At 39.8% G+C, this 23,239-nt stretch overlaps 5 protein-coding genes across 8 annotated transcripts in view; all 5 read left to right on the forward strand.

The window, feature by feature from the left end:
- The window catches only part of LOC103969198 (heavy metal-associated isoprenylated plant protein 37), a 1,797-nt gene extending 1,252 nt beyond the window's left edge, over positions 1-545 (forward strand). Inside the window, exon 3 of the mRNA XM_009382668.3 lies at positions 1-545. This exon is cut by the window's left edge and continues 618 nt beyond it. Within this exon, the coding sequence (XP_009380943.2) occupies positions 1-317 (317 nt within the window). The 3' untranslated portion in view covers positions 318-545.
- A 2,147-nt stretch (positions 546-2,692) lies between these two features.
- LOC135625309 (mitochondrial dicarboxylate/tricarboxylate transporter DTC-like) lies at positions 2,693-8,145 on the forward strand. 2 transcript variants are annotated; one of them, XM_065129957.1, is made up of 7 exons: positions 2,693-3,060; positions 3,375-3,458; positions 4,550-4,611; positions 5,697-6,058; positions 6,703-6,917; positions 7,022-7,101; positions 7,962-8,145. In XM_065129957.1, the coding sequence occupies exons 1-6, from the start codon at positions 2,941-2,943 to the stop codon at positions 7,076-7,078; spliced, it is 900 nt and encodes a 299-aa protein (XP_064986029.1). In that variant the 5' UTR covers positions 2,693-2,940; the 3' UTR covers positions 7,079-7,101; positions 7,962-8,145. The 2 variants fall into 2 exon arrangements, with proteins under 2 accessions (XP_064986029.1, XP_064986028.1); XM_065129956.1 differs by lacking the exon at positions 7,962-8,145 and having other exon boundaries at positions 2,697-3,060; positions 7,022-7,425.
- A 651-nt stretch (positions 8,146-8,796) lies between these two features.
- On the forward strand, positions 8,797-15,637 carry LOC135625308 (phosphoenolpyruvate carboxylase 2-like). 2 transcript variants are annotated; one of them, XM_065129954.1, is made up of 10 exons: positions 8,797-8,972; positions 9,201-9,592; positions 9,919-10,003; positions 10,198-10,420; positions 10,601-10,704; positions 10,812-10,899; positions 12,481-12,635; positions 13,217-14,215; positions 14,588-14,974; positions 15,077-15,637. In XM_065129954.1, the coding sequence occupies exons 1-10, from the start codon at positions 8,805-8,807 to the stop codon at positions 15,359-15,361; spliced, it is 2,886 nt and encodes a 961-aa protein (XP_064986026.1). In that variant the 5' UTR covers positions 8,797-8,804; the 3' UTR covers positions 15,362-15,637. The 2 variants fall into 2 exon arrangements, with proteins under 2 accessions (XP_064986026.1, XP_064986027.1); XM_065129955.1 differs by lacking the exons at positions 14,588-14,974; positions 15,077-15,637 and having other exon boundaries at positions 13,246-13,408.
- A 1,755-nt stretch (positions 15,638-17,392) lies between these two features.
- Positions 17,393-18,196, forward strand: LOC103969202 (heavy metal-associated isoprenylated plant protein 28-like). Its single transcript, XM_009382673.3, has 3 exons — positions 17,393-17,474; positions 17,542-17,617; positions 17,704-18,196. The coding sequence occupies exons 1-3, from the start codon at positions 17,469-17,471 to the stop codon at positions 18,060-18,062; spliced, it is 441 nt and encodes a 146-aa protein (XP_009380948.2). The 5' UTR covers positions 17,393-17,468; the 3' UTR covers positions 18,063-18,196.
- A 303-nt stretch (positions 18,197-18,499) lies between these two features.
- LOC103969203 (metal tolerance protein 7) lies at positions 18,500-21,823 on the forward strand. Of its 2 annotated transcripts, XM_009382674.3 has the most exons (6): positions 18,500-18,758; positions 19,398-19,510; positions 19,878-20,123; positions 20,657-20,737; positions 20,869-21,099; positions 21,170-21,823. In XM_009382674.3, the coding sequence occupies exons 1-6, from the start codon at positions 18,635-18,637 to the stop codon at positions 21,512-21,514; spliced, it is 1,140 nt and encodes a 379-aa protein (XP_009380949.2). In that variant the 5' UTR covers positions 18,500-18,634; the 3' UTR covers positions 21,515-21,823. The 2 variants fall into 2 exon arrangements, with proteins under 2 accessions (XP_009380949.2, XP_064986721.1); XM_065130649.1 differs by lacking the exon at positions 18,500-18,758 and having other exon boundaries at positions 19,508-19,625.
- The last annotated feature ends 1,416 nt before the right edge of the window (positions 21,824-23,239 follow it).

Genomic DNA, 23,239 nt, shown 5'->3' on the forward strand with positions numbered 1-23,239 from the left:
GAAGTGGTTTCCATGGCTACACGGGGCCGCCCTCACATGGCGGAGAGCAGCATCAGCACCCCATGCTGGTGAACATGCAGGGATATCAGGCCCGGCCATCGTCCATGATGAGCAGCAACCTTGGTGGGAACAACATGATGATGATGCATGACAACAGATACATGCAGCCACAGATGATGTATCTCCGGTCACCTCAGATATCCCCTTACACTGCCTACTACAACTGCTACCCCAGTCACCATGATCAGAGCAACCAATCCTGCAACGTCACCCATCTTTTCAGTGATGAAAACACCAAAGGCTGTGTTGTTATGTAAAAGGCAATGAATCCAGTAGATGGAGAGCGGCAAGCTCGTCTCCTCTTTCTGGTCCTGATGGTTTGTCTGCAAGTTAAAAGTCCGTAGAGCTTGAAACCTATGGCAGAGAGCTCGTCTCCTTACCCTTTCTCTTGTTCTTGTTGTTACGGTTTCTCGGTAAGTTAATAAGCCCTCGAGCTCGAAACTTATGGCACTGTGTATGTTTATGACCAGCAGTTGCTGAAGTGCTTATACAACTGTCGTCTAATTCATCTCCTTCGTGAGCAGCCATCGAATGGATGCTCCACTTTAATGAACATCGCATGTGACCATTCGTTGAGTGCGTTGATGCTTTTACTGCTGCGTAAGTATCCAGGACAACCTCCCCGTACAAGAAGGACCCGACTAGAACACAGTCAATAGGAGATGAGCTATCTATCAATTGGATAGACAACCCAACCATACGTGCAGTACGAGTCACGTTACTGTTGATTCCTCTTCTCTTCTTCTTGAAAAGGTTCTGCTGGCTCAACTGGACTCGATCACTCTAATTTCTTATTCTTTTAGAAGAACATACACATGCTGATCTAGAATGATGTCTTGAGACTACCTAGGTATGATGAAAACCAAGTTGTCAACGTGAAGACCCACGATTCATTTAACACTTTCCCATGGTCAACTTCCCTTGCTTCTCTCGCCAGACGATCTTTGGAAACCACACGGAGGATCAAACTTCAATGTGCCAACACCGTGTGACGGCCACTTGTAGCAGTCACCTTGATCTGATAGGGGAGAGAGAGAGAGAGAGAGACGGACAGACAGACTGGTAGGCAGCTTTTCACAGGTGACATATGAAGACGATATCACTTTAAGAACAGGAGATGCGATGACAGACAGGATGAGAACGCAAGAAAGGGCATCGGGATATGAGTCGAGAATGGCCGATAGAGGAGCACGAGCTTTGCATTTTTGACTTGCGAGACTGGTTGATGGGAGAGAGAGCAGGAGGATGCCCCTTTTGACTTCCAGGTGTGGAGCATTGCGACTGTCGTGTTCCCTTGCGCCAACTTTAGGTAGACCTGCCCTTCTTCTTCCTCTTCTGCTACGACTCCAGTCCATATGTTGTTGTTCCCTGATGGGAATTGAAGTGCCCGACATTGGCCAGATAGAATAATCTTTTGCCAACTCGAGCTGGTGTAGCTGTTGGAGCTCCAAATATATGGCTGTATCACCACGACCTTTTGCACATCAAATTCAATCATGATCTGGCCACATGAAATCCTTAGGTTAAGCAGTGAGGATACAGGTAGGTACAAGTAGATACAAGCATCAGAGGCGCCGCGCTGTACATGTTTGGAGGAAGCTTCATCTTCTGCTTCCTTCTTAGGATACCGAATGCATCAAGACTGTCTTCTATAAGCACCCACATGAAACCAAAGTTCCGCCATGATATACTTGATGCCATCTTTAATCTAGTCTTAACACACTCTCCTTTTCTTGTCAGCACTCATCGTGAAGTCCACAGATCTCCCGAAGATAAAACCCCTCAAATGGTGAACTGCTTTCATTCTCAAGACGATAGAAAGCGTTTTAATAAGGACTGCAACCATCATTGCTAACATGGCATGCCCAACTGGGAATCCAGGTTCATGAAATTGAACTTACAGAACCCTAACTCTTTGAAAATAGTATCATATCATCATCTTTCGTGAAATCTCTTTGAGAGTAATATATATATATATAGTTCATTATCACTTTTCGTTTCTTATAAATGGAAACTTGACTAGTGGTATGGATGTCAATGATCCCTGTACTCATGAATCGAATAACAAGTCACCATGTCGGTGATCCATCGGCACTTCAGAAGGTTGCTATTCTAAATCTCCTATGTATATATGTATGCACACTCCAAGGCGGCGGTCATCAGTCACCGGCACGGAAGCCAGGCCGGGCCAGACCCGCCTCGCTCGTTGATCCAGTACAATTAAAACCCAATTGACCCACGGTCCATTTGAGACATGAACCGGATTACTCAGCCATATCACATTCGATTCTGTTTTGGTCAAATCGATTTCATGTATTGGATCATGTCCAGTCCCGATCACTCTATATTAAACCTAGTTTTTGATTAATAAATATCAAATTTACTGATATATATATTATATACAATTTTGCATATACAAATTATGAAAAAAGAAATTTATGAGTTCTCAAAAAGTTTTTCCCTATCTTAAAATAAATAAATAAAAATCATCAACGAGATCCTTAGTAGGCGGTCAATCTGATCGGGTAGGTCCACCATGGATCGAGTGCAAAGTCTTCTTCATCAGAAACCATATAGGCTTTTATATGACCGTCCATTTTACTAAAACTTCTAATCTCAACCGTCTGTCTGTTCTGCACGAGAACCAGGTGGTCATAAAGTTATTTTCACCGGTTCAAATGGACGGTTGAGATAAGTTGTAGCTGATGTACGGTTATGGAGGTGTTTATTACGACCTTGTTTTCGTGTCCAAGTATTCACCCGCTGTTAATATTTAGGTTTTCCTCTCGTCCCCGCAACGATACCTCCGTCCCTTTCATTCTCCCATTTGTGTCACCCCGCTCTCTCTCTTTCTCGCTCTCTCTCTCTCTCTGAGTGGAAATGGCGGAGAGGAAGCCGAAGAGCCAGTCCGGAGTGTGGAGCACCGTCAAGCCCTTCGTCAATGGAGGCGTCTCCGGTATGCTTGCCACCTGCGTCATCCAGCCCATCGATATGGTGAAGGTACACCATAGATCTTTTCCCTGCCTCCCTCACTCTCTGATCCGATGTGCTCCTTCTGTGATTCGTCGAAGGCCGGTTTGGATACCTTATCTTGGTGTAGAAGGTGTGTTCTCTAGGGATCCGAAAGATTCTTTAGAGGGTTTGTCCTGGATCCAAGAACAAGGGCGGTGTTCTTGCTGATTTTGATGCTAGAAATCTCATGTTTTTTTATGGGATTTGGCAAATATCTATTGGTGGATCTGAGATCTTTGCTACGTTTTTTCTTGTTTCGGGTTATGATTCAGCTGTTTGATGGTATTTCATATGGATTCCAGGTGAGGATCCAGCTGGGTCAGGGATCAGCTGTCCAGGTTACAAAGAACATGCTTGCCAATGAAGGGTTTGGCTCGTTTTACAAGGTTCACATCACACCATCCGTTTCTTGTTTCTCTTTGCTTCTTTGATATACTTTTCTTTGCTGGTTGCTGATGATCGTGTGATTTTTACAAACTTATATGCTGGTAGTTTCTGCTGGCTTTTACACGTGTGGTAGGAGGGAATTGAGAAGATGAAGAAAAATATTGTAAAAATATTATTAGTTTTGAGTTCTGATGATGTTTCAAAATGTTCGCATTGTTTGTTTCTTTAAGCTATCTTGGATGTGTAAAAATCGTTGCGCTTGTATAATTATATGTACCCTAAAACTGATATTATTTAGTAAGTCTGCTTTCATTTGGGCATGCCTGTTTTGATTGTAAAACTAAAGCAGAGTTCGGTATCTGTTATGTTTTTCATGAAGTACAGTGAGTTGCACTTCTGCGAAACAGGTTTCAGGTAGGATCAATGTTTTTCATGCTTCTAATAATAGAAAGCACAAGCATAACTTATGTTTCTTATTTTCTTTCTTAAATTTGTTTAGTGTTTACCAATTAATTGTTATTTATAAGACCAAGAAGCATATATACAAACATCTGGGCTTTCTTAAAATTGCTTCCTGTTTTTTTTGTTCTTCTAAATATTGAGTTAGTCTTAGCAAAGCTCAGTGGAGCTGGTAATTAATGAGCTAATATGAACCAAGCAAGCTCATTATTGACCAAAGATTCCCTTATAGAGTGCGTTTCATAATAGTTAGGGGAGAATCCTCTTATCTATCTTTAGTAACATATATGTCCAATATAATCTACCAGTACCATGTCGAATAATATATTTCTTTTGTTTGAATAATAACTTATCTATCTTTAGCATATATGTCCAACGCAATGCAGGTCCTTATTGTATATATATATATATATATATATATATATATATATATATATATATATATATATATATATATATATATATATATATTGTATATGGAGTCCAGACAATGACAGTCTGACACATCCATCTCATTCATGACTCCAAAACCAATTTAATACTTCTTGGCTGTAAATTGATTCATTCTGTTGGAATCTTCTTTTCATGCTTAGATCATTTTTTATCATCCTGATGAGTTGTATTGAAACAGGGATTATCAGCTGGTTTACTAAGGCAAGCTACTTATACCACTGCACGTTTGGGTTCGTTCAGGTATGTTCCTTCTTTTCTTTTTGAAATTGTTTATTTCACTACATAGTTAAACCTAGACACTTGAATCTATTTGAGGATTTGGGATTTGCTATCATTATTGGTAATACCAAATCTGACCTTGGCTTAGTTTATATAACAAACCAATTGATAGATGCATTAGGTTTCCAGAAATGATTTCAGGTTGCTGTATGGGATGAATGTTTCAGATTACCTGGATTAACCATGAGTTGAGGTGGTCAAATCATGTATGTTGGTATTCTTGCTGCATCCATTATTATGCAGAATGAATTGGGTTCATATGATTTCTGTGACACATCATCCTTCGTATCCTTGTTCTCTTCTGATTGTGAATCCTCTCTCCTGATTCTAATATCTTGGTAAGTGGATAGCAGAATAGTCTTTGTGTAGTTTTATTGTCAGGACCTCTTGGGATCTTTATTTGCTTCTGAACTTGTTGCGCTGTTGCTACGATCTATGTGTAAATTATTTTATCTCAAGTTAATATAATTTGTGTTAGTGGCAATCCTAATAAGTAGGAAACATGATTATAATGTTAATCACCTTTAAGGTAAATCAGATGACTAAACTTAGAGGCAACTTTATGTTTTCTAGCCAAATTTAGTTTAAGGAAGATGGATATTTGGTCCAATGATATCCTGAAAGAAATTTGTCTAGAAGTTATCAATAGCAAGATAAGATTGCACATGCAAAGGCCATATACTCTTTTGTAGTGGCATCATAAATTAATCTTTAGAGTCTGCTTTTTTTGATGAAGATACTAAAGCTTAGATTAAATTGAATAGCTTGGTGCCCTCTATTCATCCAGAAATAATTTTACTGCACATGTGATTGATGTACGTAATACTTGAGGCTAATGCTACTGTCACATGTTGAAAATTAGTTGCTGAGTTCTTGATATCAAACCTAATCTCCGAAGGAAGTTCATAAATAGCTTGTGTCATGCATCGAGTTTGAACTAAGATGTACTTGATTATTAATGTGGCTATGTTTACTTTCTCTTGAACTACAAGTATGCTATGCTCATCAGTTATTGTGGGCAAGTGATGACTTCTGGTTTTGTTTAGGGTGTTGACAAACAAAGCTGTGGAGGCTAATGATGGCAAACCACTGCCTTTGCTCCAGAAGGCTGCTATTGGTCTTACAGCTGGAGCAATTGGAGCATGTGTTGGCAGTCCAGCTGATTTAGCACTCATTAGGATGCAAGCTGATGCAACTTTGCCTGCAGCACAACGAAGATACTACAAAAATGCTTTCCATGCACTCTATCGTATCATTACCGATGAAGGAGTTCTGGCACTATGGAAAGGTGCAGGTCCTACGGTAGTAAGAGCAATGTCATTGAACATGGGTATGCTTGCCTCATATGATCAGAGTGTCGAGCTATTCAGGGATTCCCTTGGTCTTGGTGAAGTTAGCACTGTGATCGGTAAGATACTGAGCAGTAACACTTGTTTGGCCTTTATATATCTTTCTTTGGTGATGGATTTGGATGTGATAGTTCTCTTTCGGCATCTCCCTTGTGAGATTCTTGATTTGGTGGAGAACTTCTGTGTGTTTCATTTGATGCCTTTGTGCATTTAGTCAGGAGTATAGCTTAACAGATCAGACTCGATGACTTTATAAATTGACTTCTGGACTCATTTACCGCCGAGAAAGTTTCAGGAGTTGTCATATGGTTTTTTTTATAACATTAAAATTAGATTTGGTTACAGCCAACTAGATGTTGGGGTTGCATACCAGTTGCCTTTGCTTCTTCTGACATTCATTGATAACAGATGAAACTTATTAGTTATTAAATAAAATTTCCTGTTAATGGGTTCTGCTTCTGTTGTGTAGCATCACTAAATCTTTATGAATTGCCGTACTTCAATAAAAAAAGTTGTATAAGTTGCAGATTGTCTACAAGATTTCAGTTATGGTTGCATTATATTATATCTGAGATCTACTCCTGGAACATTTGCAGAAAAAAATAATTTATCTTAGATACACTTTCTAGAATGTTAGCAGAATTAGGGGGTTTTATCAATTAGAGTGGCGATTGACCTGATGCTACTCTGTCTCCATCTTCAGGGGCAAGTGCTGTTTCAGGGTTCTTTGCATCTGCTTGCAGTTTACCATTTGATTATGTGAAGACACAAATACAGAAGATGCAGCCTGATGCCACTGGGAAGTATCCCTACACTGGGTCTTTGGACTGTGTCTTGAAGACCCTGAAATCTGGTGGTCCTCTTAAGTTTTACACCGGATTTCCTGTGTATTGTGTGAGAATTGCTCCACACGTCATGGTAAAGCTTTGTTGATTCTAGTCAAAGCTTCTTTCAGTTGTTACATTCATGCAGTGAATCATCTCTTTGTTGTCCAATTGATTCCAAAATGGGATGTCTTGCAGATGACGTGGATATTCCTGAACCAAATTCAGAAGATGGAGAAGTCTTTGGGCTTATAGAGTATTCTTTGACTTGGACTGACGTAAGTTGATTTTGACTGTTCTGCAATAATAATAACTTGGTGACGAACTTCAGTAGGCTGGTTTTGGTATAATGACAACCTTTTTGTTTACTTGGTTTACATCATGAGTTAGCAATGGTGTAGTGATAACCCATAGTCATTGCATTCTTCCAAGTGTCGTGTACAATTTTTCTGTCCGAGTCATTGGTAATATAAGATGATATCATGAATGTTTTGTGATGATCGGTTTGTACACATCTATTTGTTGTTAGTTATCATCATTAATGATGGAATGTAGATTGGAGTGTGTGCAAATAAAATGCATGTCCCGGTGTTGGATATAAGAGTAGTGGGATGAAGCCTGAACTCGCTTGGTAAGAAATAACCTTATGCCGAGGCCTATACTGCTTCTAAATTGATATTCTCGCTTGGTAAGAAATTGATGTGTATGGTAACTCCTCTTCAATCTGAGTAATCAACCTTCGAATCATAGAAATAACTTTTCTATATCTGATTAAGATTCAAGTGATCTCTCTATTTATGTAAATAAAACTCATGCATTTTACATGCATCGGCCATAACTTTTTTTCTTCTTTTGTTGATATCGGTACCATACTTAGCAGTTAAGCTTTAAACGTGTTTGTACTTAATTTAGGTGGTGATATTATATAGTTGGTCATACTTAATTATTTGCCTTCCTAAGACACGAAAAGAATTCGAAGATAGTGCTTGCATGTTCAATCCGCACGACAAATGCAGTGGGCGCAATTGGGTGGCACATTTATTGATGCACTCATCACAGTCTGATTCATCGAATCTCATGGCTAATGCATGCATGGAGGATTATTGATTATATTATTTATTTTCTTTCCTCGTCGCAGATGGAAAGAATGAACTGTCCGGAGCGGAGTCTTAAAAGGCTGCAATCAAGTCGAACTATTTGGATCTTACGAATCTACTTCAAGTTTGGAAATAACATATTTGGTGCTTAAATCCTCTTTATATGTTATTCTGTTAGCATAACAAGTCATGATTACGAATGAATTTTGAAAAAAAGAGGTTAACATTTTTAAAATATAAAATTAAAGGGTGTTGCTGATGGTCTACCGAGAGAGCTTAAGTCTAATGATATATATGTTTTGAATTATATATATATATATATATATTATAATTATCTTAGTATCAAAATTAGTGCTTATAGATTTCACACGTGGAGGGCCCGGAAGTGGATTCGACGTTAGCAGCATATTCTTAAGATGGCATCCTTGCATTCATCGGGATCCACACAACTCCACGAAGGTACGACTGCGCTGTGTACCACACCATCTGAGAGGAAGAGAAGGTCAAAAAGGTCAGCACCCGCCGCTCTGGTTTTGGAGTGGCGTTCTGCTAACTCCTTGTATGCAGTTAATTCCAAAATCCATTCTTTGGATCAGACCATGGCGCTTCCTGTCTCCTTCCTTCCTTGGTGAAGTTGCTTCGTCTCGTTGGAAGCAGTGAGAACCAGATAAAGTTGCGGTTTTTGGAGGTATCCACCCAAGTTTTTGTGGTCGGAGTTGAAGGGCGTGCTGGGAGCGGGTTCGGCTTTATTTGCTGCCCTTTGCTGCACGCTAAAGGGCGGGTTTCCCGTGCCCTTTGATCTGGTTTCTCCGTTTAAGAGGCGGAGGAGGAGCGAGGGGGAGTGGGAGTGGGAGTGAAGGAAAGGTGAGAACTTGGTGGGCGAGATGTCACGGGATTCGCTGGAGAGGCATGCGTCCATCGACGCGCAGCTGAGGCTTCTGGCGCCGGGGAAGGTCTCCGAGGACGATAAGTTGGTGGAGTACGATGCGCTGCTCGTCGATCGCTTCCTCGACATCCTCCAGTGCTTGCACGGCGAAGATCTCCGGGAAACGGTACGATTTCCTATGCTATTGCTTCACTGTGCTGTGCTATCTTTTTCGTATTTTTCGTCAAATTTTGGGATGGACAAAATGCAGAAACTTATTAGACCTCACACTATACAATATCCACGTTATGTGAAGCTTCGGTGAATCCAATTAGGTTGATCTCTTGCTTGTTCTGATTACATTGATGCGCAATGAATGAGTATTGATGCTTCAGACATGGCATTTACTCTTCAGGTTCAAGAGTGCTATGAGATATCTGCAAAGTATGAAGGGACAGGTGACCCGAGTAAGCTGGATGAGCTGGGGAATGTTCTGATGAGTCTCGATCCTGGGGACTCTATCTTGGTTGCCAGCTCCTTCTCCCATATGCTTAACCTGGGCAATTTGGCCGAGGAGGTCCAGATTGCTTACCGCAGGAGGAACAGGCTGAAGAAGGGAGACTTTGTTGATGAGAATAATGCGACCACCGAATCCGACATCGAAGAGACGCTTAAAAGGCTCGTGGAGCAGCTTCATAAGTCACCATTGGAGGTCTTTGATGCTCTGAAGAACCAGACAGTTGATCTGGTTCTTACTGCACATCCAACACAGTCAATTCGAAGATCACTGCTCCAGAAACATTCCAGGTTCAATGACAAACTCTAAGCTACGCTAGGTCGATGGGCTTATTTGACAATATGCCTGACACAATTTTCTATAGCAAACCCGTGTCTTCTGAAAATTCCTGACATTTCACTTTTACTGTGCTTCTCCAACATTCTCCTCTTTTGCCATCTGAAAAGTTCAGTGCATGAGTTTGTTGCATTGGTCACAAAACTGTATGGATTCATTCATGCGTTTGGATTAGACCATGGAGTTGGTGCTAAAATTTGCAAAAAGCCTTCTTAGTGGTGTAACTGTTTTTATAGTGTTCTGAACTATCCTTTCTTACAATTTTTGGAATGTTCTTCAGGATAAGGAATTGCATGACAGAGTTGACAGCCAAGGATATTACTCCTGATGATCAGCATGAACTTGATGAATCTCTTCAGAGAGAGGTAAACCAATTGGTTTACTGTTTCATTACTATTTTGAATCTGTCATCACTTGGAGAAGGATGAAGTCTAAAATATACAAAATAAGTTTAAATTAATTTCTTTACTTATTTTCTTCTTTCTACCATCAATAAATTTAGGCGTGTTACTGCTAAATGGGCTTATTGCTACAGTTTTCCTTTTCTTTCTCTTTGCAGATTCAAGCTGCATTTCGAACTGATGAAATCCGAAGAACACCTCCCACTCCACAAGATGAGATGCGTGCAGGAATGAGTTATTTCCATGAAACGATATGGAAAGGTGTACCAAAATTCTTACGTCGTGTTGATACTGCTCTGAAGAACATTGGAATAAATGAGCGTGTTCCTTATAATGCTCCTCTCATTCAGTTCTCCTCTTGGATGGGTGGAGATCGAGATGGTAAGAAATGTTCTGGGGGATATCTGCTCAAATTTGTGATTGTCTTGGCCAGAATCTCTTTGAATGGTTTTACTGACACTACGTACATGATCATCCACAATATAGAATTTCAGTAGTGAGAGAAAGTATCAGTACAGGAATTTAATTGTGTTCTAGGTACCTACTAATACTTCTATGCAGGTAATCCCAGAGTCACTCCGGAGGTCACAAGGGATGTATGCTTGTTGGCTAGAATGATAGCTGCAAGTTTGTACTATTCTCAGATAGAAGATTTGATGTTTGAGGTACTGTGAAGTATAATTCATCCAGTCTGTATGTAAATTCTCTCTATACTTGAGGAGATTTTTTTTTTTAATTTGTCATTTTCTGATATTTTAATATCAATTTATAGTTATCAATGTGGCGCTGCACCACTGAACTTCAAGAACGAGCAAATGAACTTCACCAGTTGACAAAAAAAGATGCAAAGCACTATATAGGTATACTCAGTATTCTCCGAGTTGAAAATTGATGTGGTTTATGGATCACATAGATCATCATTCCCTTATTCTTGGTGATTAATTACTTTCTCTCGGAATTGGACCCAGTTTTTCTTGGGTGTCATATCATGACAACCTGTTGTTTCTATGGGAAATACTGTTATTGGGTCCTGAAGTTTAATGTCTCACTGCTTCACCGACCATGGCATAGAGGACTATCTGTTGCTGCTTGTTAGTTTGATTCTCTTTTTCTGTTGCTGCATGTTAGTTTAATTTTCTTATTTAAATCATAGAAGTGATCCATTCTCAGTACTATTTAAATCATATTCTTATTTCTGTGCCTTTTCTTTGTTAACGTTTTGTTTGAATTTGTTAGCACTTATACCTTAAGTAATTTCTTTCTTCACTTGTGTTTTTAAGACAAGACAACATTTTAGCTTTCCTATTCAGTCTTGGTAAAAAAAGAGGCAGGTTGTCTGCACTTTAGTTGTTAGAACCATTTCTAATTTCATCCTTCTGTATCACTAGCCAAAAAGGTTCTCTAGGCTCTGCATCTCTTTATATTTAAAGAAGCATGCTTTGCAATGACGATTATTGTTTCGTGCTAAAACCCTTTTGGGATGACACATTATCATGCCACACTAGTTGGTATTTCAGTACATTTTGGCATATGTACCACTCTGTGCTGATCAACATCACAATCCTTGTTGCCAAGTTTCATGATAACATTATGGGCTAATGGACAATTTAGTTAAGATGCATCTTTTACATTTCTTCTTGTCGCATCCTTTGTATACTGTGACACTTTTGTTTACAGAATTTTATGCACCGTATAATTACTCAAGTGAACTAACTTGTATGTTTCATATTTAGCTGTATTTTATATTTATCAACTTAAATTCATCTGTATTCCTCTCTCCACAATCTACAAGCTCCTGAAAACAAATTGTTCTCGACAGCTTGTTTCTTCTTTCTGCTGCCATCCTCTGTAACCTGCTACAGTTAAAACCTGACTTTGTTCTTAAGGTTAGGAACTTGACAAGAAAGCTAACATTACTGCTTCATGAAACCTAAATAAATTCCAGTTGCCAGATCTGTACTTTAAAAGGATCTATATATTTCATAGCTTGTTGCATCTAAGTAATATTTCATAGTTTGCCTGTGCACTTTCATACTGTTGCCATGAATCATCACTAGCTTAACCTTGGTGGAAGCCTCTTCTAATTTACTGTTGCTTACAATTACCAAATTACCCCTTATTGAACATTGAATTCATGCATTTTTGTAATATCTCCTTTCTCTCCTAGGACCTATGGATCCTAATTCTCTTCTTTGTCATTATTGCCCCCACTATGGTTTCCACCACCATCAAATCTTTTATGATACTCTGATTGTAGTGATATTGTGCAAAATTGTGCAGGGTTATATGGGTGTTTTACTTTTTTATGTGATGTCTGCTCAATTATTGAACTTTATTTGGCCTATGGAAACACATTTGGACTGAATGCTTACTTGTAAATGTTTAGTCAAAGAGGATAAGCTTTAGTTGTTCTGTTCTGACAATGTTCTTCCTGAATACAGAATTCTGGAAACGAATCCCTCCAAATGAGCCATATCGTGTTATTCTTGGTGATGTGAGGGATAAGCTGTATAATACCCGCGAACGTTCTCGCCATCTTTTGACAAATGGATTTTCAGACATACCTGAGGAAGCAATTTTCACCGATGTTGAGCAGGTTGTTATCCGTCAACTCTTTTGCTTTATTTCAAGCATTGTAGGTGCAGAAAGAAAAACCAGTACTTATATAACCATCTAGATTTGAGTTGAGTACTTTATTTATGTACTATTTAGGTACGAGAGAAAGGTCTAAACTGGTGTCACTTTCTTTTCACAATCTTGCTATAACTATGTTAAAGAAAGACTTTGTGTCTTCAACTCTCTGCAATTTTAATCAAGCAAGATGGTTATTCTTAGTAATATTTTATACTATTTTATGGGTGAGGGCCTTGATGCATAAAGTTGATCCTCTTTGATGTGGGCATCATAGGCTCGAAATATGAAAATAGCCACTCGTGGAGATAAGTCTGTGTATACTCATCCCTTTTCAGATCTTTCATTGGTGGATATTTGTGCAGTCGGCTGATTTCTTTTCTTTCAGAACATCTATCTCTTGTTTTTCACAAATGATGATATGTTAAATGACATGCATGCATGTTTAAGGGTTTCTTCTTTATTTATGCATGTAAATCTATGGTTCTTATATCAAATCATCATTGTATTACCTACTCAATATCATAATTTGTTTCTTTTTGGTAGCTTCTGGAACCCCTTGAGCTGTGTTACAGGTCACTTTGCTTTTGTGGTGATAGAACTATTGCTGATGGAAGCCTTCTTGACTTCTTGCGCCAAGTATCTACATTTGGCCTTTGTCTTGTTAGACTTGATATCAGGCAAGAATCTGATAGGCACACTGATGTTCTTGATGCTATCACAAATCATCTTGGAATTGGGTCGTATCATGAGTGGCCTGAAGTAAAACGTCAGGAATGGTTGTTATATGAACTCAGAGGCAAGCGCCCTCTTTTTGGTCCTGACCTTCCACAAACAGAGGAAATTGCTGATGTTTTGCAGACGTTCCATGTCATAGCAGAACTTCCTTCCGATAGTTTTGGAGCCTACATCATCTCAATGGCTACTGTTCCATCAGATGTGCTTGCAGTGGAGCTCCTGCAACGTGAATGTCATGTGAAGAAACCACTGAGAGTTGTGCCACTATTTGAAAAACTTGCAGATCTTGAGGCAGCGCCTGCTGCTTTAGCTCGATTGTTTTCAATAGACTGGTATATGAACAGGATCGATGGAAAGCAGGAGGTTATGATTGGTTATTCTGATTCTGGGAAGGATGCTGGTCGTCTTTCTGCAGCTTGGCAATTATATAAAGCTCAAGAAGAGCTTGTGCAGGTTGCTAAGCAATATGGCATTAAGTTGACAATGTTTCATGGACGAGGTGGGACTGTCGGAAGAGGAGGTGGTCCTACACATCTTGCTTTACTCTCTCAGCCACCAGAAACAATTAATGGATCACTTCGTGTGACAGTTCAAGGTGAAGTAATTGAGCAATCATTCGGTGAGGAGCATTTATGCTTTAGAACACTTCAACGTTTCACTGCAGCAACTCTCGAGCATGGAATGCACCCTCCGATTTCACCGAAGCCAGAGTGGCGTGCACTGATGGATGAGATGGCTGTGGTGGCCACAGAAGAGTACCGGGCAATAGTTTTCAAGGAACCACGTTTTGTTGAATACTTCCGACTGGTAAGTAGCCTTTCTGATTTTTTACTTGATTTTTCCATATAGTGTTGTTCATTCTGTACCACTCCTGTGGTTCTGAAATATGATTGGTAATCCTGGAAAGATGTTGTAGACAACTGTTAGAAGTGTTGTCCCAGTTCTCGTTTGACAATGTTAATTTGGTCATGATATTTATTGCTGCTTTTGCTTGATTAATTAAGGTCACAAGTCTTGGTTTTAGTCATTCTTGTATCTGGTTATTTGGTCTATCATGTAACTAACATATTATGCATTCCTCATCATGTCTCGAACTAGTAAGTTAGTGCTGCATGATTTCACATGAAAACAGCGAATATTGGCATCAAGATAATAAGTCTTTCTCCTTATAATTTGCAGGCCACACCTGAAACAGAATATGGTAGGATGAACATCGGCAGTCGGCCATCAAAAAGGAAGCCTAGTGGGGGGATAGAATCTCTTCGTGCAATTCCATGGATATTTGCTTGGACTCAGACAAGGTTTCACCTTCCCGTGTGGCTGGGCTTTGGAGCAGCGTTCAAGCATGTCATGGACAAGGATATCAGAAATCTTCAGACACTAAGGGAGATGTACAAGGAGTGGCCCTTCTTCAGAGTCACAATAGATTTGGTTGAGATGGTCTTTGCAAAGGGAGATCCAGGGATAGCTGCCTTATATGATAAATTACTTGTTTCTGATGAGTTATGGCCATTCGGGGAGCGACTGAGAGCCAACTATGAAGAGACAAAACACCTTCTTCTTCAGGTGAACTCTGCTTAATTTTTATGCAGTTCATTCTTGATTTGTTGTATCAACGCAATGCAAATTTTTTCGGTCATGAGGCATGACTTGTGTGAACTTTTATAGGTTGCTGGTCACAGGGATCTTCTTGAAGGTGATCCTTATCTGAAACAACGTTTACGGCTGCGCCATGCTTACATAACAACTCTAAATGTCTGTCAAGCTTATACATTGAAGCGGATGAGGGACCCCAACTTCCACGAAAATGTGAAGGCCAAGGATATCGAGTCAAATGATTCAGCATCAGATCTGGTGAAGCTGAATCCAACTAGTGAGTACGCGCCTGGCCTGGAAGACACTCTCATCTTGACAATGAAGGGCATTGCTGCTGGCATGAGGAACACCGGTTAGATGTGTCCTCTCCTCATTCCTAGCAAATCATGGGACTTCTGTTATTGTTGTTGTTGCCGTCGTCATTGTTAAGTAGTTAGAACAGTTGGTTTACCAACTCTTCCTAAATTTTGTGCACTTATTGCACTCAAATGTATAATCGGTTATATGTGTCCTTTGCTATCCTTTCCAGTATCATGTTCATGTACGACTTTTTATTGATGTTGAAGAGTCGAACAGTTGGTTTACAAACTGTTTGTAACTTTACGTATCTATTCACTTTTCTTGTCGTACAAACTGGTCATAGTTTATGGGTTAATTATATATTATCTCCTTAGTTAACTACTTTTAATGTCATGATCGTTACACTTTTAAAAGTTGTTTTCACATAATTATAAAAGTGAAATATCTAGGTTTATTTACTTTAACGATATTAGTTTTAATAATGAAAACTTAAAAATAAAAGGTAAAAAGATAATTTTAACGTTCGATAGCAGACAATGACGTTGTTGGCATAATTGCCTAACTGCCTCTGATGATGATAAGGTCCACTATCACAGTGACGCCACCCGTCTTCACGGGGAGCGCATTATCAATCTCATCATCGCCCCCCTCACATCGCTTTGCATCTACATTGATATTGACGCAGTTGTTGAGCGACAATTGCATCGACGTTGATACAGATGGTGGTCGTTGTTGCGACGTCTACAATGAAGATGGTGGCTACCTTGTTGTTGACCCATTGGGCGGATCCCAACCTTAACCTAAAGTTAGGGTCGTCAAAGCTCTTGTTGCTCACCTCGTTATCGCGTTAGTTCTAACACTATCTCTTGTTGAGCGATCTTTTCGCTTTACATCTACATTAGCATTGACGCAGATGCAGAGTGACACCATTAATGTAGATGTAGAGCAAAATGAATTAACGCGACATCAGGTGAGCAATAGGAGCTTCGATGACCCCAACTTCGGGTTAAGGTTGGGATACGCCCAATGGGTTAGCAACGAGGCAATCATCATCTTGATCATAAACGTCGCGACGACCACTACCATCTATGTAATGCTAACATAGTTGTCAAGCGGCAACTATGGAGCACTCATAAAGACATATGGCATCGCGATGAGAACGAACTTTATCATTATCGGAGACAGCCTGACAACTATATTAACGTTAACACCAACAATATCATTTGCCATCGAACGTTAAAATTATTATTTTTTAATTTTTAATTTTAATATTTTTGTTAGTAAAATTGATGTCGTGAGGATAAATAGACTTAGATATTTTTATTTTTATATTATAAGAATATCAATATAATTTTTTAAAATATAAGAATCGAAATATTAAAATTAACTCAATATCTAATTGGTTCTAATTTATGAATGCTTCTATTGTACTTGAGTGTACCCATTTATGGATCTCTGACTTGTGTTGCTTTCGAGGAGTTATAACAGTTGGGTTGGAAGCAGTTGATAGTGTGTTGTTGCACTCGAATCTCATAGTCAATGATCGACACCACTCGTCGACGTGACGCTCCGATACATAAAGCAAAAGATTCGTGCTCATCGCCCCACGTAGTCCTTCGATGCGACGACCCACCTACTTCCCGGATCCGTATCCAGCATCCCTTAATCGCCCGCCACACGTGGCGCCGTTTCAGCGGGCTACATCGCCGTTGCCCGCCGGAGGTGCGCCATAAGATCCGGTAAGGCGGCGTCGGAGCCTTTTGTTCCGACCAGCGAGCGCCTCGCCATGCCGTCTAATTACGCGGCGCGGTTCGATCGCTGGGTTCTGGTGCTTCATGTCGTGCTTCTCACACTTGTGTGTTGGACTGAGTACCTGCACGTACGTAGATCTTCCAAGCAGCCATGGAGGAGTAAAACAAGCTCAAGCAAGCGAGATCAGCGTGCGTGGCAGCTTCTGATGATTTTTTCTCGATTCTTTGATAAGGTTGGAATCGTGACTCGGTGAGGTATCTCCTTTTTTGAACTTTAAAGCTTTCCTTCCTTTTCCTTCGCTTTATGGTCTTGTCTGCCCCTCAACCAGCTCTATACATACCAGCAGTGTAGAGGCTACTGTGCACGCAGATCCACTCAACTGTTCCAAATCGTACCCTTCCAAGTTCTAAAGATGACGGTGAGCTTCCATGACTTGCGTCTAACTTCTTCTGCTTTCGATGACTTTGGCTTTGCTTGATGAACAGATCGTCGAGATGTGTGTGCACATGGACTGCTCGGGGTGCGAGAACAAGATACGAAAAGCCCTCTCCAAGCTACAAGGTAGGAGAACTGGCGCTAACCATTCTTAACGCATCGAGTTCATGGCTCGTGTGAGATGGTCATGTTGCAAGCTTGATGTGTTGCAGGGGTGGACAGCGTAGACATAGACATGGTGAGGCAGAAGGTGACGGTGACCGGGTGGGTGGACCAGAAGAAGGTCCTGACGGCGGTGAGGAAGACGGGGCGAAGGGCGGTGCTGTGGCCGTATCCTCTGGACGCGGAGCACAACGTCTACACGCAGGGATGCTACCATCTGCAGCACCCGACGCCGGCTCACCGTCTGCTCTTCGACGCCGAACCACACTCTTACAACTACTACAAGCACGGGTACGACGACTCCACCTTGCATGGCTACTACCAGCAACCAGCGCACACCCATATCATCGAGGAGGAAGCCCGCGTTCGCTTCAGCGACGACAACCCTAATGCTTGCTCGATCATGTAGCTCATGCATGTGTCACACAGGACAGAGTAAGAGAGGAATTAGTTAAGATGGTACGAGCATAAGAGATTAAATAATTAATATTAATAGTACTAAAGAATATTACTAGAAAGTATAGATTGCTTTGTTTAGAGCTATCTTCTTGTGGTTGTTCTCCGAATGTCAATTGTATACGTATATTATGTGCTTTGTAGAGTAGCACTGTTCATGTATCTTTATTTCATGGATCACTTGTACAACAAACAAACAAGTGGCTGTTATCGCTATTAAGGTAACTTGAGACGGCGGTGAGGGTATCACGATCCAATCGTGACATTAGAACCGGACTTCCCGGGAACCAATTATGGCCCACGGGATCAGACCGAGCCGGTTCGTTGAACCAGCCCGCAATAGCAAGGACTCAGTTCCGTATCCTCCTCCTTCCATATGTGTCTCGCACCGCCAAAAAGAGACAGAACCTTCCCGGTACCTTCCTCCACCAGGGGAAGAGGCATCCGAAATCTTCTCACCAGCTATAAAGCAAACCGTGGCGCCTCCTCTTCTCCCTCACCCAACCACCGTCGTGACCTTTCGCCATGGATCTTGAGAACGAGATGCCATCGTCGCCACGGAATTGGAGGCTCAACATGACTGGGTTTTCCCTGCCCGAGTTGCCCGATAATCCACCCTTGGTTTCCCGGTTTCTCGGACGGGGCCAAGGTAGGCTCTCACTCTTTCCTTGTTTCCTGTATAATAGTCCCTGTGTTGCGTGTTTGATGATGGCACAAACACCTACATACGTGCGTATGCAGTATACGGGAAGAATCAGTAAAGTCTTGCCGACGATTATAGAATGTGTTGCTTAGGGCATGGAAACTCCTTTTGTTTGTAGCTTTTGAGTTTTCTTGTTGTGGTTTGTGTTCTATGAAGGCGCCCCCTTCTTTCTTTTTCTTTTCCCTCTTCTTTGACGTTGACGACAGTTCTATCTGTTGTTGTTATTCTGTCAAAAAAATCATCTTTTTATTAAGTTAAGTATGACAATTACAAAAGGGAAAAGGGAGAGAATCCATGCGATTTAACTTGGAGCAGTTTCAAGAAAATGACCAATATAATACGCAGGATTTGTGGAGAGTTTTGTCAGCAATAACACCAAGACACCACCTAGGATCATTGTTCATTTTCAATTCTTTGATGGCTTACTAGCTTCAATCGGTCGAAGAAATGGTTGTGAAAGCATGAGAGCTCATTGCTGACAACAGTGTTAACGTCAATGTTGTGTGGATACTAATTTGAAGCTTTTTGAGTTGTTCCAGTTTTCGGTAGTATCTATAATCTGAGGGTTTCTTTTAATAATTCTAGGTAAACAGAGCAAAATCACAAAGTACTATGAGCGGCAAGGCAAGCTCCTCGAAGGGTTTAATGAGATGGAAAGCATAACAGAGTCAGGTTGTCTTGCAGGAGCTCCTACAGAGGTTTGTGTATATCTTCAGATTTATCTCTTACTTGTTCTTGTAAAGATCATATCCAAATCATGAGACATGATTTATGGAAAGCATAACAGGTTGTCTTGCAGGAGCTCCTACAGAGGTTTGTGTACATCTTCAGATTTATCTTTTACTTGTTCTTGTAAGGATCATATCCAAATCATGAAACATGATTTATGGTTAGCATTCATGGATACATAAACTAGTGGATTCATCTGAAATCTAACCCCAACTACAATACATACTTGAAGTTGAAACCCACCTTGGATATGTTTTTTTCTTTCAATTTGGAGGAAAAAGTTACCAGGAAATTCTTGGATAAGAGATTTACTTTTCACATTATATTATTTTATAGGATGAGATGAAGAAACTGGCAAAGAGTGAAAGATTTGCAATCAACATCTCAAACATAGTTAACTTGCTGCTTTTTACATCAAAAGTGCTTGCCTCCATGGAGAGCAGGTCCATGGCAGTGATAGCTTCTACCCTGGACTCTCTTTTGGATCTTCTATCAGGATTTATTCTTTGGTTTACATCATATGCTATGAAGAAACCTAATCAGTATCGCTATCCCATTGGCAAGAACAGAATGCAGCCTGTGGTAAGTCAATACTATAACCAATCATGTTGCATTTACTTTTTTTGTTGTCTCAAAAGCGTATATATATTTCTACCGTGATGTGAAATAATATTCATGTGCTGATCTAAACATTTCATGCCCTTGATGGAAACTCCTCTGTGTGCTTCCATATGTTGGCACTGTCTTCTGTATCTGAACTCAATAATATATTCTCTATATCATTTTTTTCATGCATGCAGTACTTGCTTTAGATTTTGCTCTAGCAAAGAAATATATGCACTGCATTTGTCTCAGCCACTCATGTAAATCATGGATTAAAAACCTCAATAGTAATGATTCTCTAAAAATCTCAACTTGCAACAGAAGAAAGTTCAAGCTATGAGCAAGAGCAAACTCTACTGGAAAGTAATTGTAGTGATTCTACCACTGATCTTTGTGAATAGAGTGTCCGACATCTAAAGCGATGTTTAGTTAAATGGATTAATACTTAGTAAGCAAAGAATCTGTGCTTAAAAATCTTCAACTAATGTTTGGTATGCACTTGTTTTTTGCAGGGCATAATTGTGTTTGCCTCTGTGATGGGTACTCTTGGTCTTCAAGTGTTATTGGAGTCTGGCCGTCAGCTAATCAGTAAAGTATGTACATATACACGTACATCTTTGCCTTTTCTACGTATTCTGTGACAATTATAAACATATTCTCATCCAGCTTTAGGATGCTCAATGTTGAACGCCCTGTTACGTTCCTTTTTCTACCATCATTGCAGGAGCACCCTACGTTTGATCGGCAAAAGATGATATGGATGGTGGGCAGCATGGCCTCGGTCACCATTGTAAAGTTCATCCTCATGCTGTATTGTCGTAGCTTCAACAACCAGATTGTGAGAGCTTATGCACAAGATCATTTCTTTGATGTCATGACCAACTCCATCGGTTTAGCGTCCTCTCTGCTCGCCGTTAAATTCTACTGGTGGATGGATCCCGTCGGTGCCATACTAGTGAGTTAACCCGCAAACACCTCGTACTGGTGTGAACTTTATTTTATGTCAACTGATCACCGTGATGCAGATTGCTCTGTACACCATCGGCACCTGGGCGAAAACGGTGGTGGAGAACGTGGGATCCCTAATTGGGAAGACAGCACCATCGGAGTACTTGACCAAGCTGACCTACCTCATCTGGAACCATGACGAGCACATCAGGCACATAGACACGGTGAGAGCGTACACATTCGGGTCTCACTACTTTGTGGAAGTGGACATAGTGTTGCCGGCGAATATGCCGCTGAGCCAAGCACATGACATTGGGGAGACACTACAAGAGAAGCTGGAGCAGCTCCCGGAGGTAGAGAGAGCATTCGTGCATGTGGACTTTGAATTCACTCACAGGCCCGAGCATAAGACGAAGGTGTGAGGTGCAAAACAATATATATGTATATATATATGTATACATATATGTATATATATATGTATATATATATATATATATATATATATATATATATATATATAATTGAGTAGAAAAGAATTATCATTGAATATAGTTAGAGGGCACGTCATGACATATGTACATATGGAGTTAGAGAGCACTAAATTTGTTTCACTAAATCATGTTGGTAGTCTTCTCCTACTTGAGCACTAATGATATTGGTGCAAGAGTATAACGTAAATATTGTAACAGCTTCTAGAATAGCTTATAAGATCCGATTATACTTGGGTGTCATGTGTATAATAATTGTGTTAGCATTTTGAGCTAACAATTTAAGCTCATTCAAGTTACCAATTGTCCTATTAGATAGATAGGGATTGATACATGGATAAATCTGGTAACACAGTTTCTTATGTATCTGATACATCGATTTTATCATTATCTTATAAATGATGCTAAAGATGTTAGGAGTACAATATAAATATTGTAACACCTCCTAGAATGACCTATAAAATCCAATTTAGCTAGGGTATCATAAGTATATTACTAGGGTAAGTATTTTGAGCCAATAAATCAAAATTAATACTAGACATTATTTTATGGATCTAATATCATCATCTCAAACATATTCATCTATCATAACACTGTAGTTTAGTCCTATATTGAAAATTGGATAAGGCTAAGATTGACATAGTTTTGATAAACATATTATATCAAATATATTATATTTTGACATATTTACATGTGGAGTGGAGTTGGAGTCATGTCATGCCCTATGATATCATTCACATATAGTCCTTTCTTACTTAAACGCTAAAATTGCTCAAGGCTTTTGATCTTAAGATAAGAATATTTTATTTTTGAGAAATAAAATTATTTAAGACTCATTGATTTTAAGATAAGAATTTTTAAACTTTTTGATATTAACATAAGAGTACAATATAAATATTATAATATCTTTTATAATAACCTATAAAATCTAATTGTACTAGAGTACCATCAGTATATTACTAGCTTAAACATTTTAAGCTAATAATTAAAATTTAATAAAGTTATTAGTTATCTTATTTGACTAAGAATATTTATATGATGTATTACAAAATGTCTAATCAATATTTTAAAATTAACATTAGTCATTGTATTGTAATGGTAACATTTCACAGTTCAATGTATGCCTCCACGATCCAAATATACCGGTGATTCCATGTAGTTGTCTCGTAACTATTTCATTTGGATGGTATAAAAAGACAATATTAGCCAACACTTTTGTAGGATATATATATATATATATATATATATATATATATATATATATATATATATATATATATATATATATATATATATATATATATATATATATATATATATATATGGTTTTCATACAACTGTTCATGGAAACTTACAGCACCCAATCTTACGTGTACGTATCCTCTTCGCGTCCTCTTCACTAAATGTGGGCGCCCACTTGAACCGTTCATGACCGCGACAGCAGTGGCCGTGGACTGGACCCCTCCACCCCTCCCCGTGGTCGGCCCATTGTGCAAAGTGGGGCGGCTCCAATTCGCCGTCGAAGGATCCCACCACCTCCTTTCGCACCTTACCTTTCCCCACGAGAGAGAGAGAGAGAGAGAGACAGAGAGAGAGAGTTCCGTTTCCGTTTCCTTTTCCTCTGCACGATTGGTCACTCGTTGATGGTGATGCGTCTCG

The sequence above is a fragment of the Musa acuminata genome, chromosome BXJ2-10 (assembly GCF_036884655.1).
Source record: "Musa acuminata AAA Group cultivar baxijiao chromosome BXJ2-10, Cavendish_Baxijiao_AAA, whole genome shotgun sequence".
NCBI lineage: Eukaryota > Viridiplantae > Streptophyta > Magnoliopsida > Zingiberales > Musaceae > Musa > Musa acuminata.

Bases quoted from the DNA above. Each gene is read 5' to 3' on its own strand.
- LOC135625309 (XM_065129957.1), top strand. From the start codon at position 2,941: ATGGCGGAGAGGAAGCCGAAGAGCCAGTCCGGAGTGTGGAGCACCGTC. The intron at 3,061-3,374 runs GTACACCATAGA...TATGGATTCCAG, and splicing joins AGCCCATCGATATGGTGAAG to GTGAGGATCCAGCTGGGTCA. The intron at 6,918-7,021 runs GTAAAGCTTTGT...GATGTCTTGCAG, and splicing joins GAATTGCTCCACACGTCATG to ATGACGTGGATATTCCTGAA.
- LOC135625308 (XM_065129954.1), top strand. From the start codon at position 8,805: ATGTCACGGGATTCGCTGGAGAGGCATGCGTCCATCGACGCGCAGCTG. The intron at 10,004-10,197 runs GTAAACCAATTG...TTCTCTTTGCAG, and splicing joins ATGAATCTCTTCAGAGAGAG to ATTCAAGCTGCATTTCGAAC. The intron at 14,975-15,076 runs GTGAACTCTGCT...GAACTTTTATAG, and splicing joins CAAAACACCTTCTTCTTCAG to GTTGCTGGTCACAGGGATCT.
- LOC103969202 (XM_009382673.3), top strand. The intron at 17,618-17,703 runs GTAGGAGAACTG...GATGTGTTGCAG, and splicing joins AGCCCTCTCCAAGCTACAAG to GGGTGGACAGCGTAGACATA.
- LOC103969203 (XM_009382674.3), top strand. From the start codon at position 18,635: ATGGATCTTGAGAACGAGATGCCATCGTCGCCACGGAATTGGAGGCTC. The intron at 20,124-20,656 runs GTAAGTCAATAC...TGTTTTTTGCAG, and splicing joins AGAACAGAATGCAGCCTGTG to GGCATAATTGTGTTTGCCTC. The intron at 21,100-21,169 runs GTGAGTTAACCC...ACCGTGATGCAG, and splicing joins ATCCCGTCGGTGCCATACTA to ATTGCTCTGTACACCATCGG.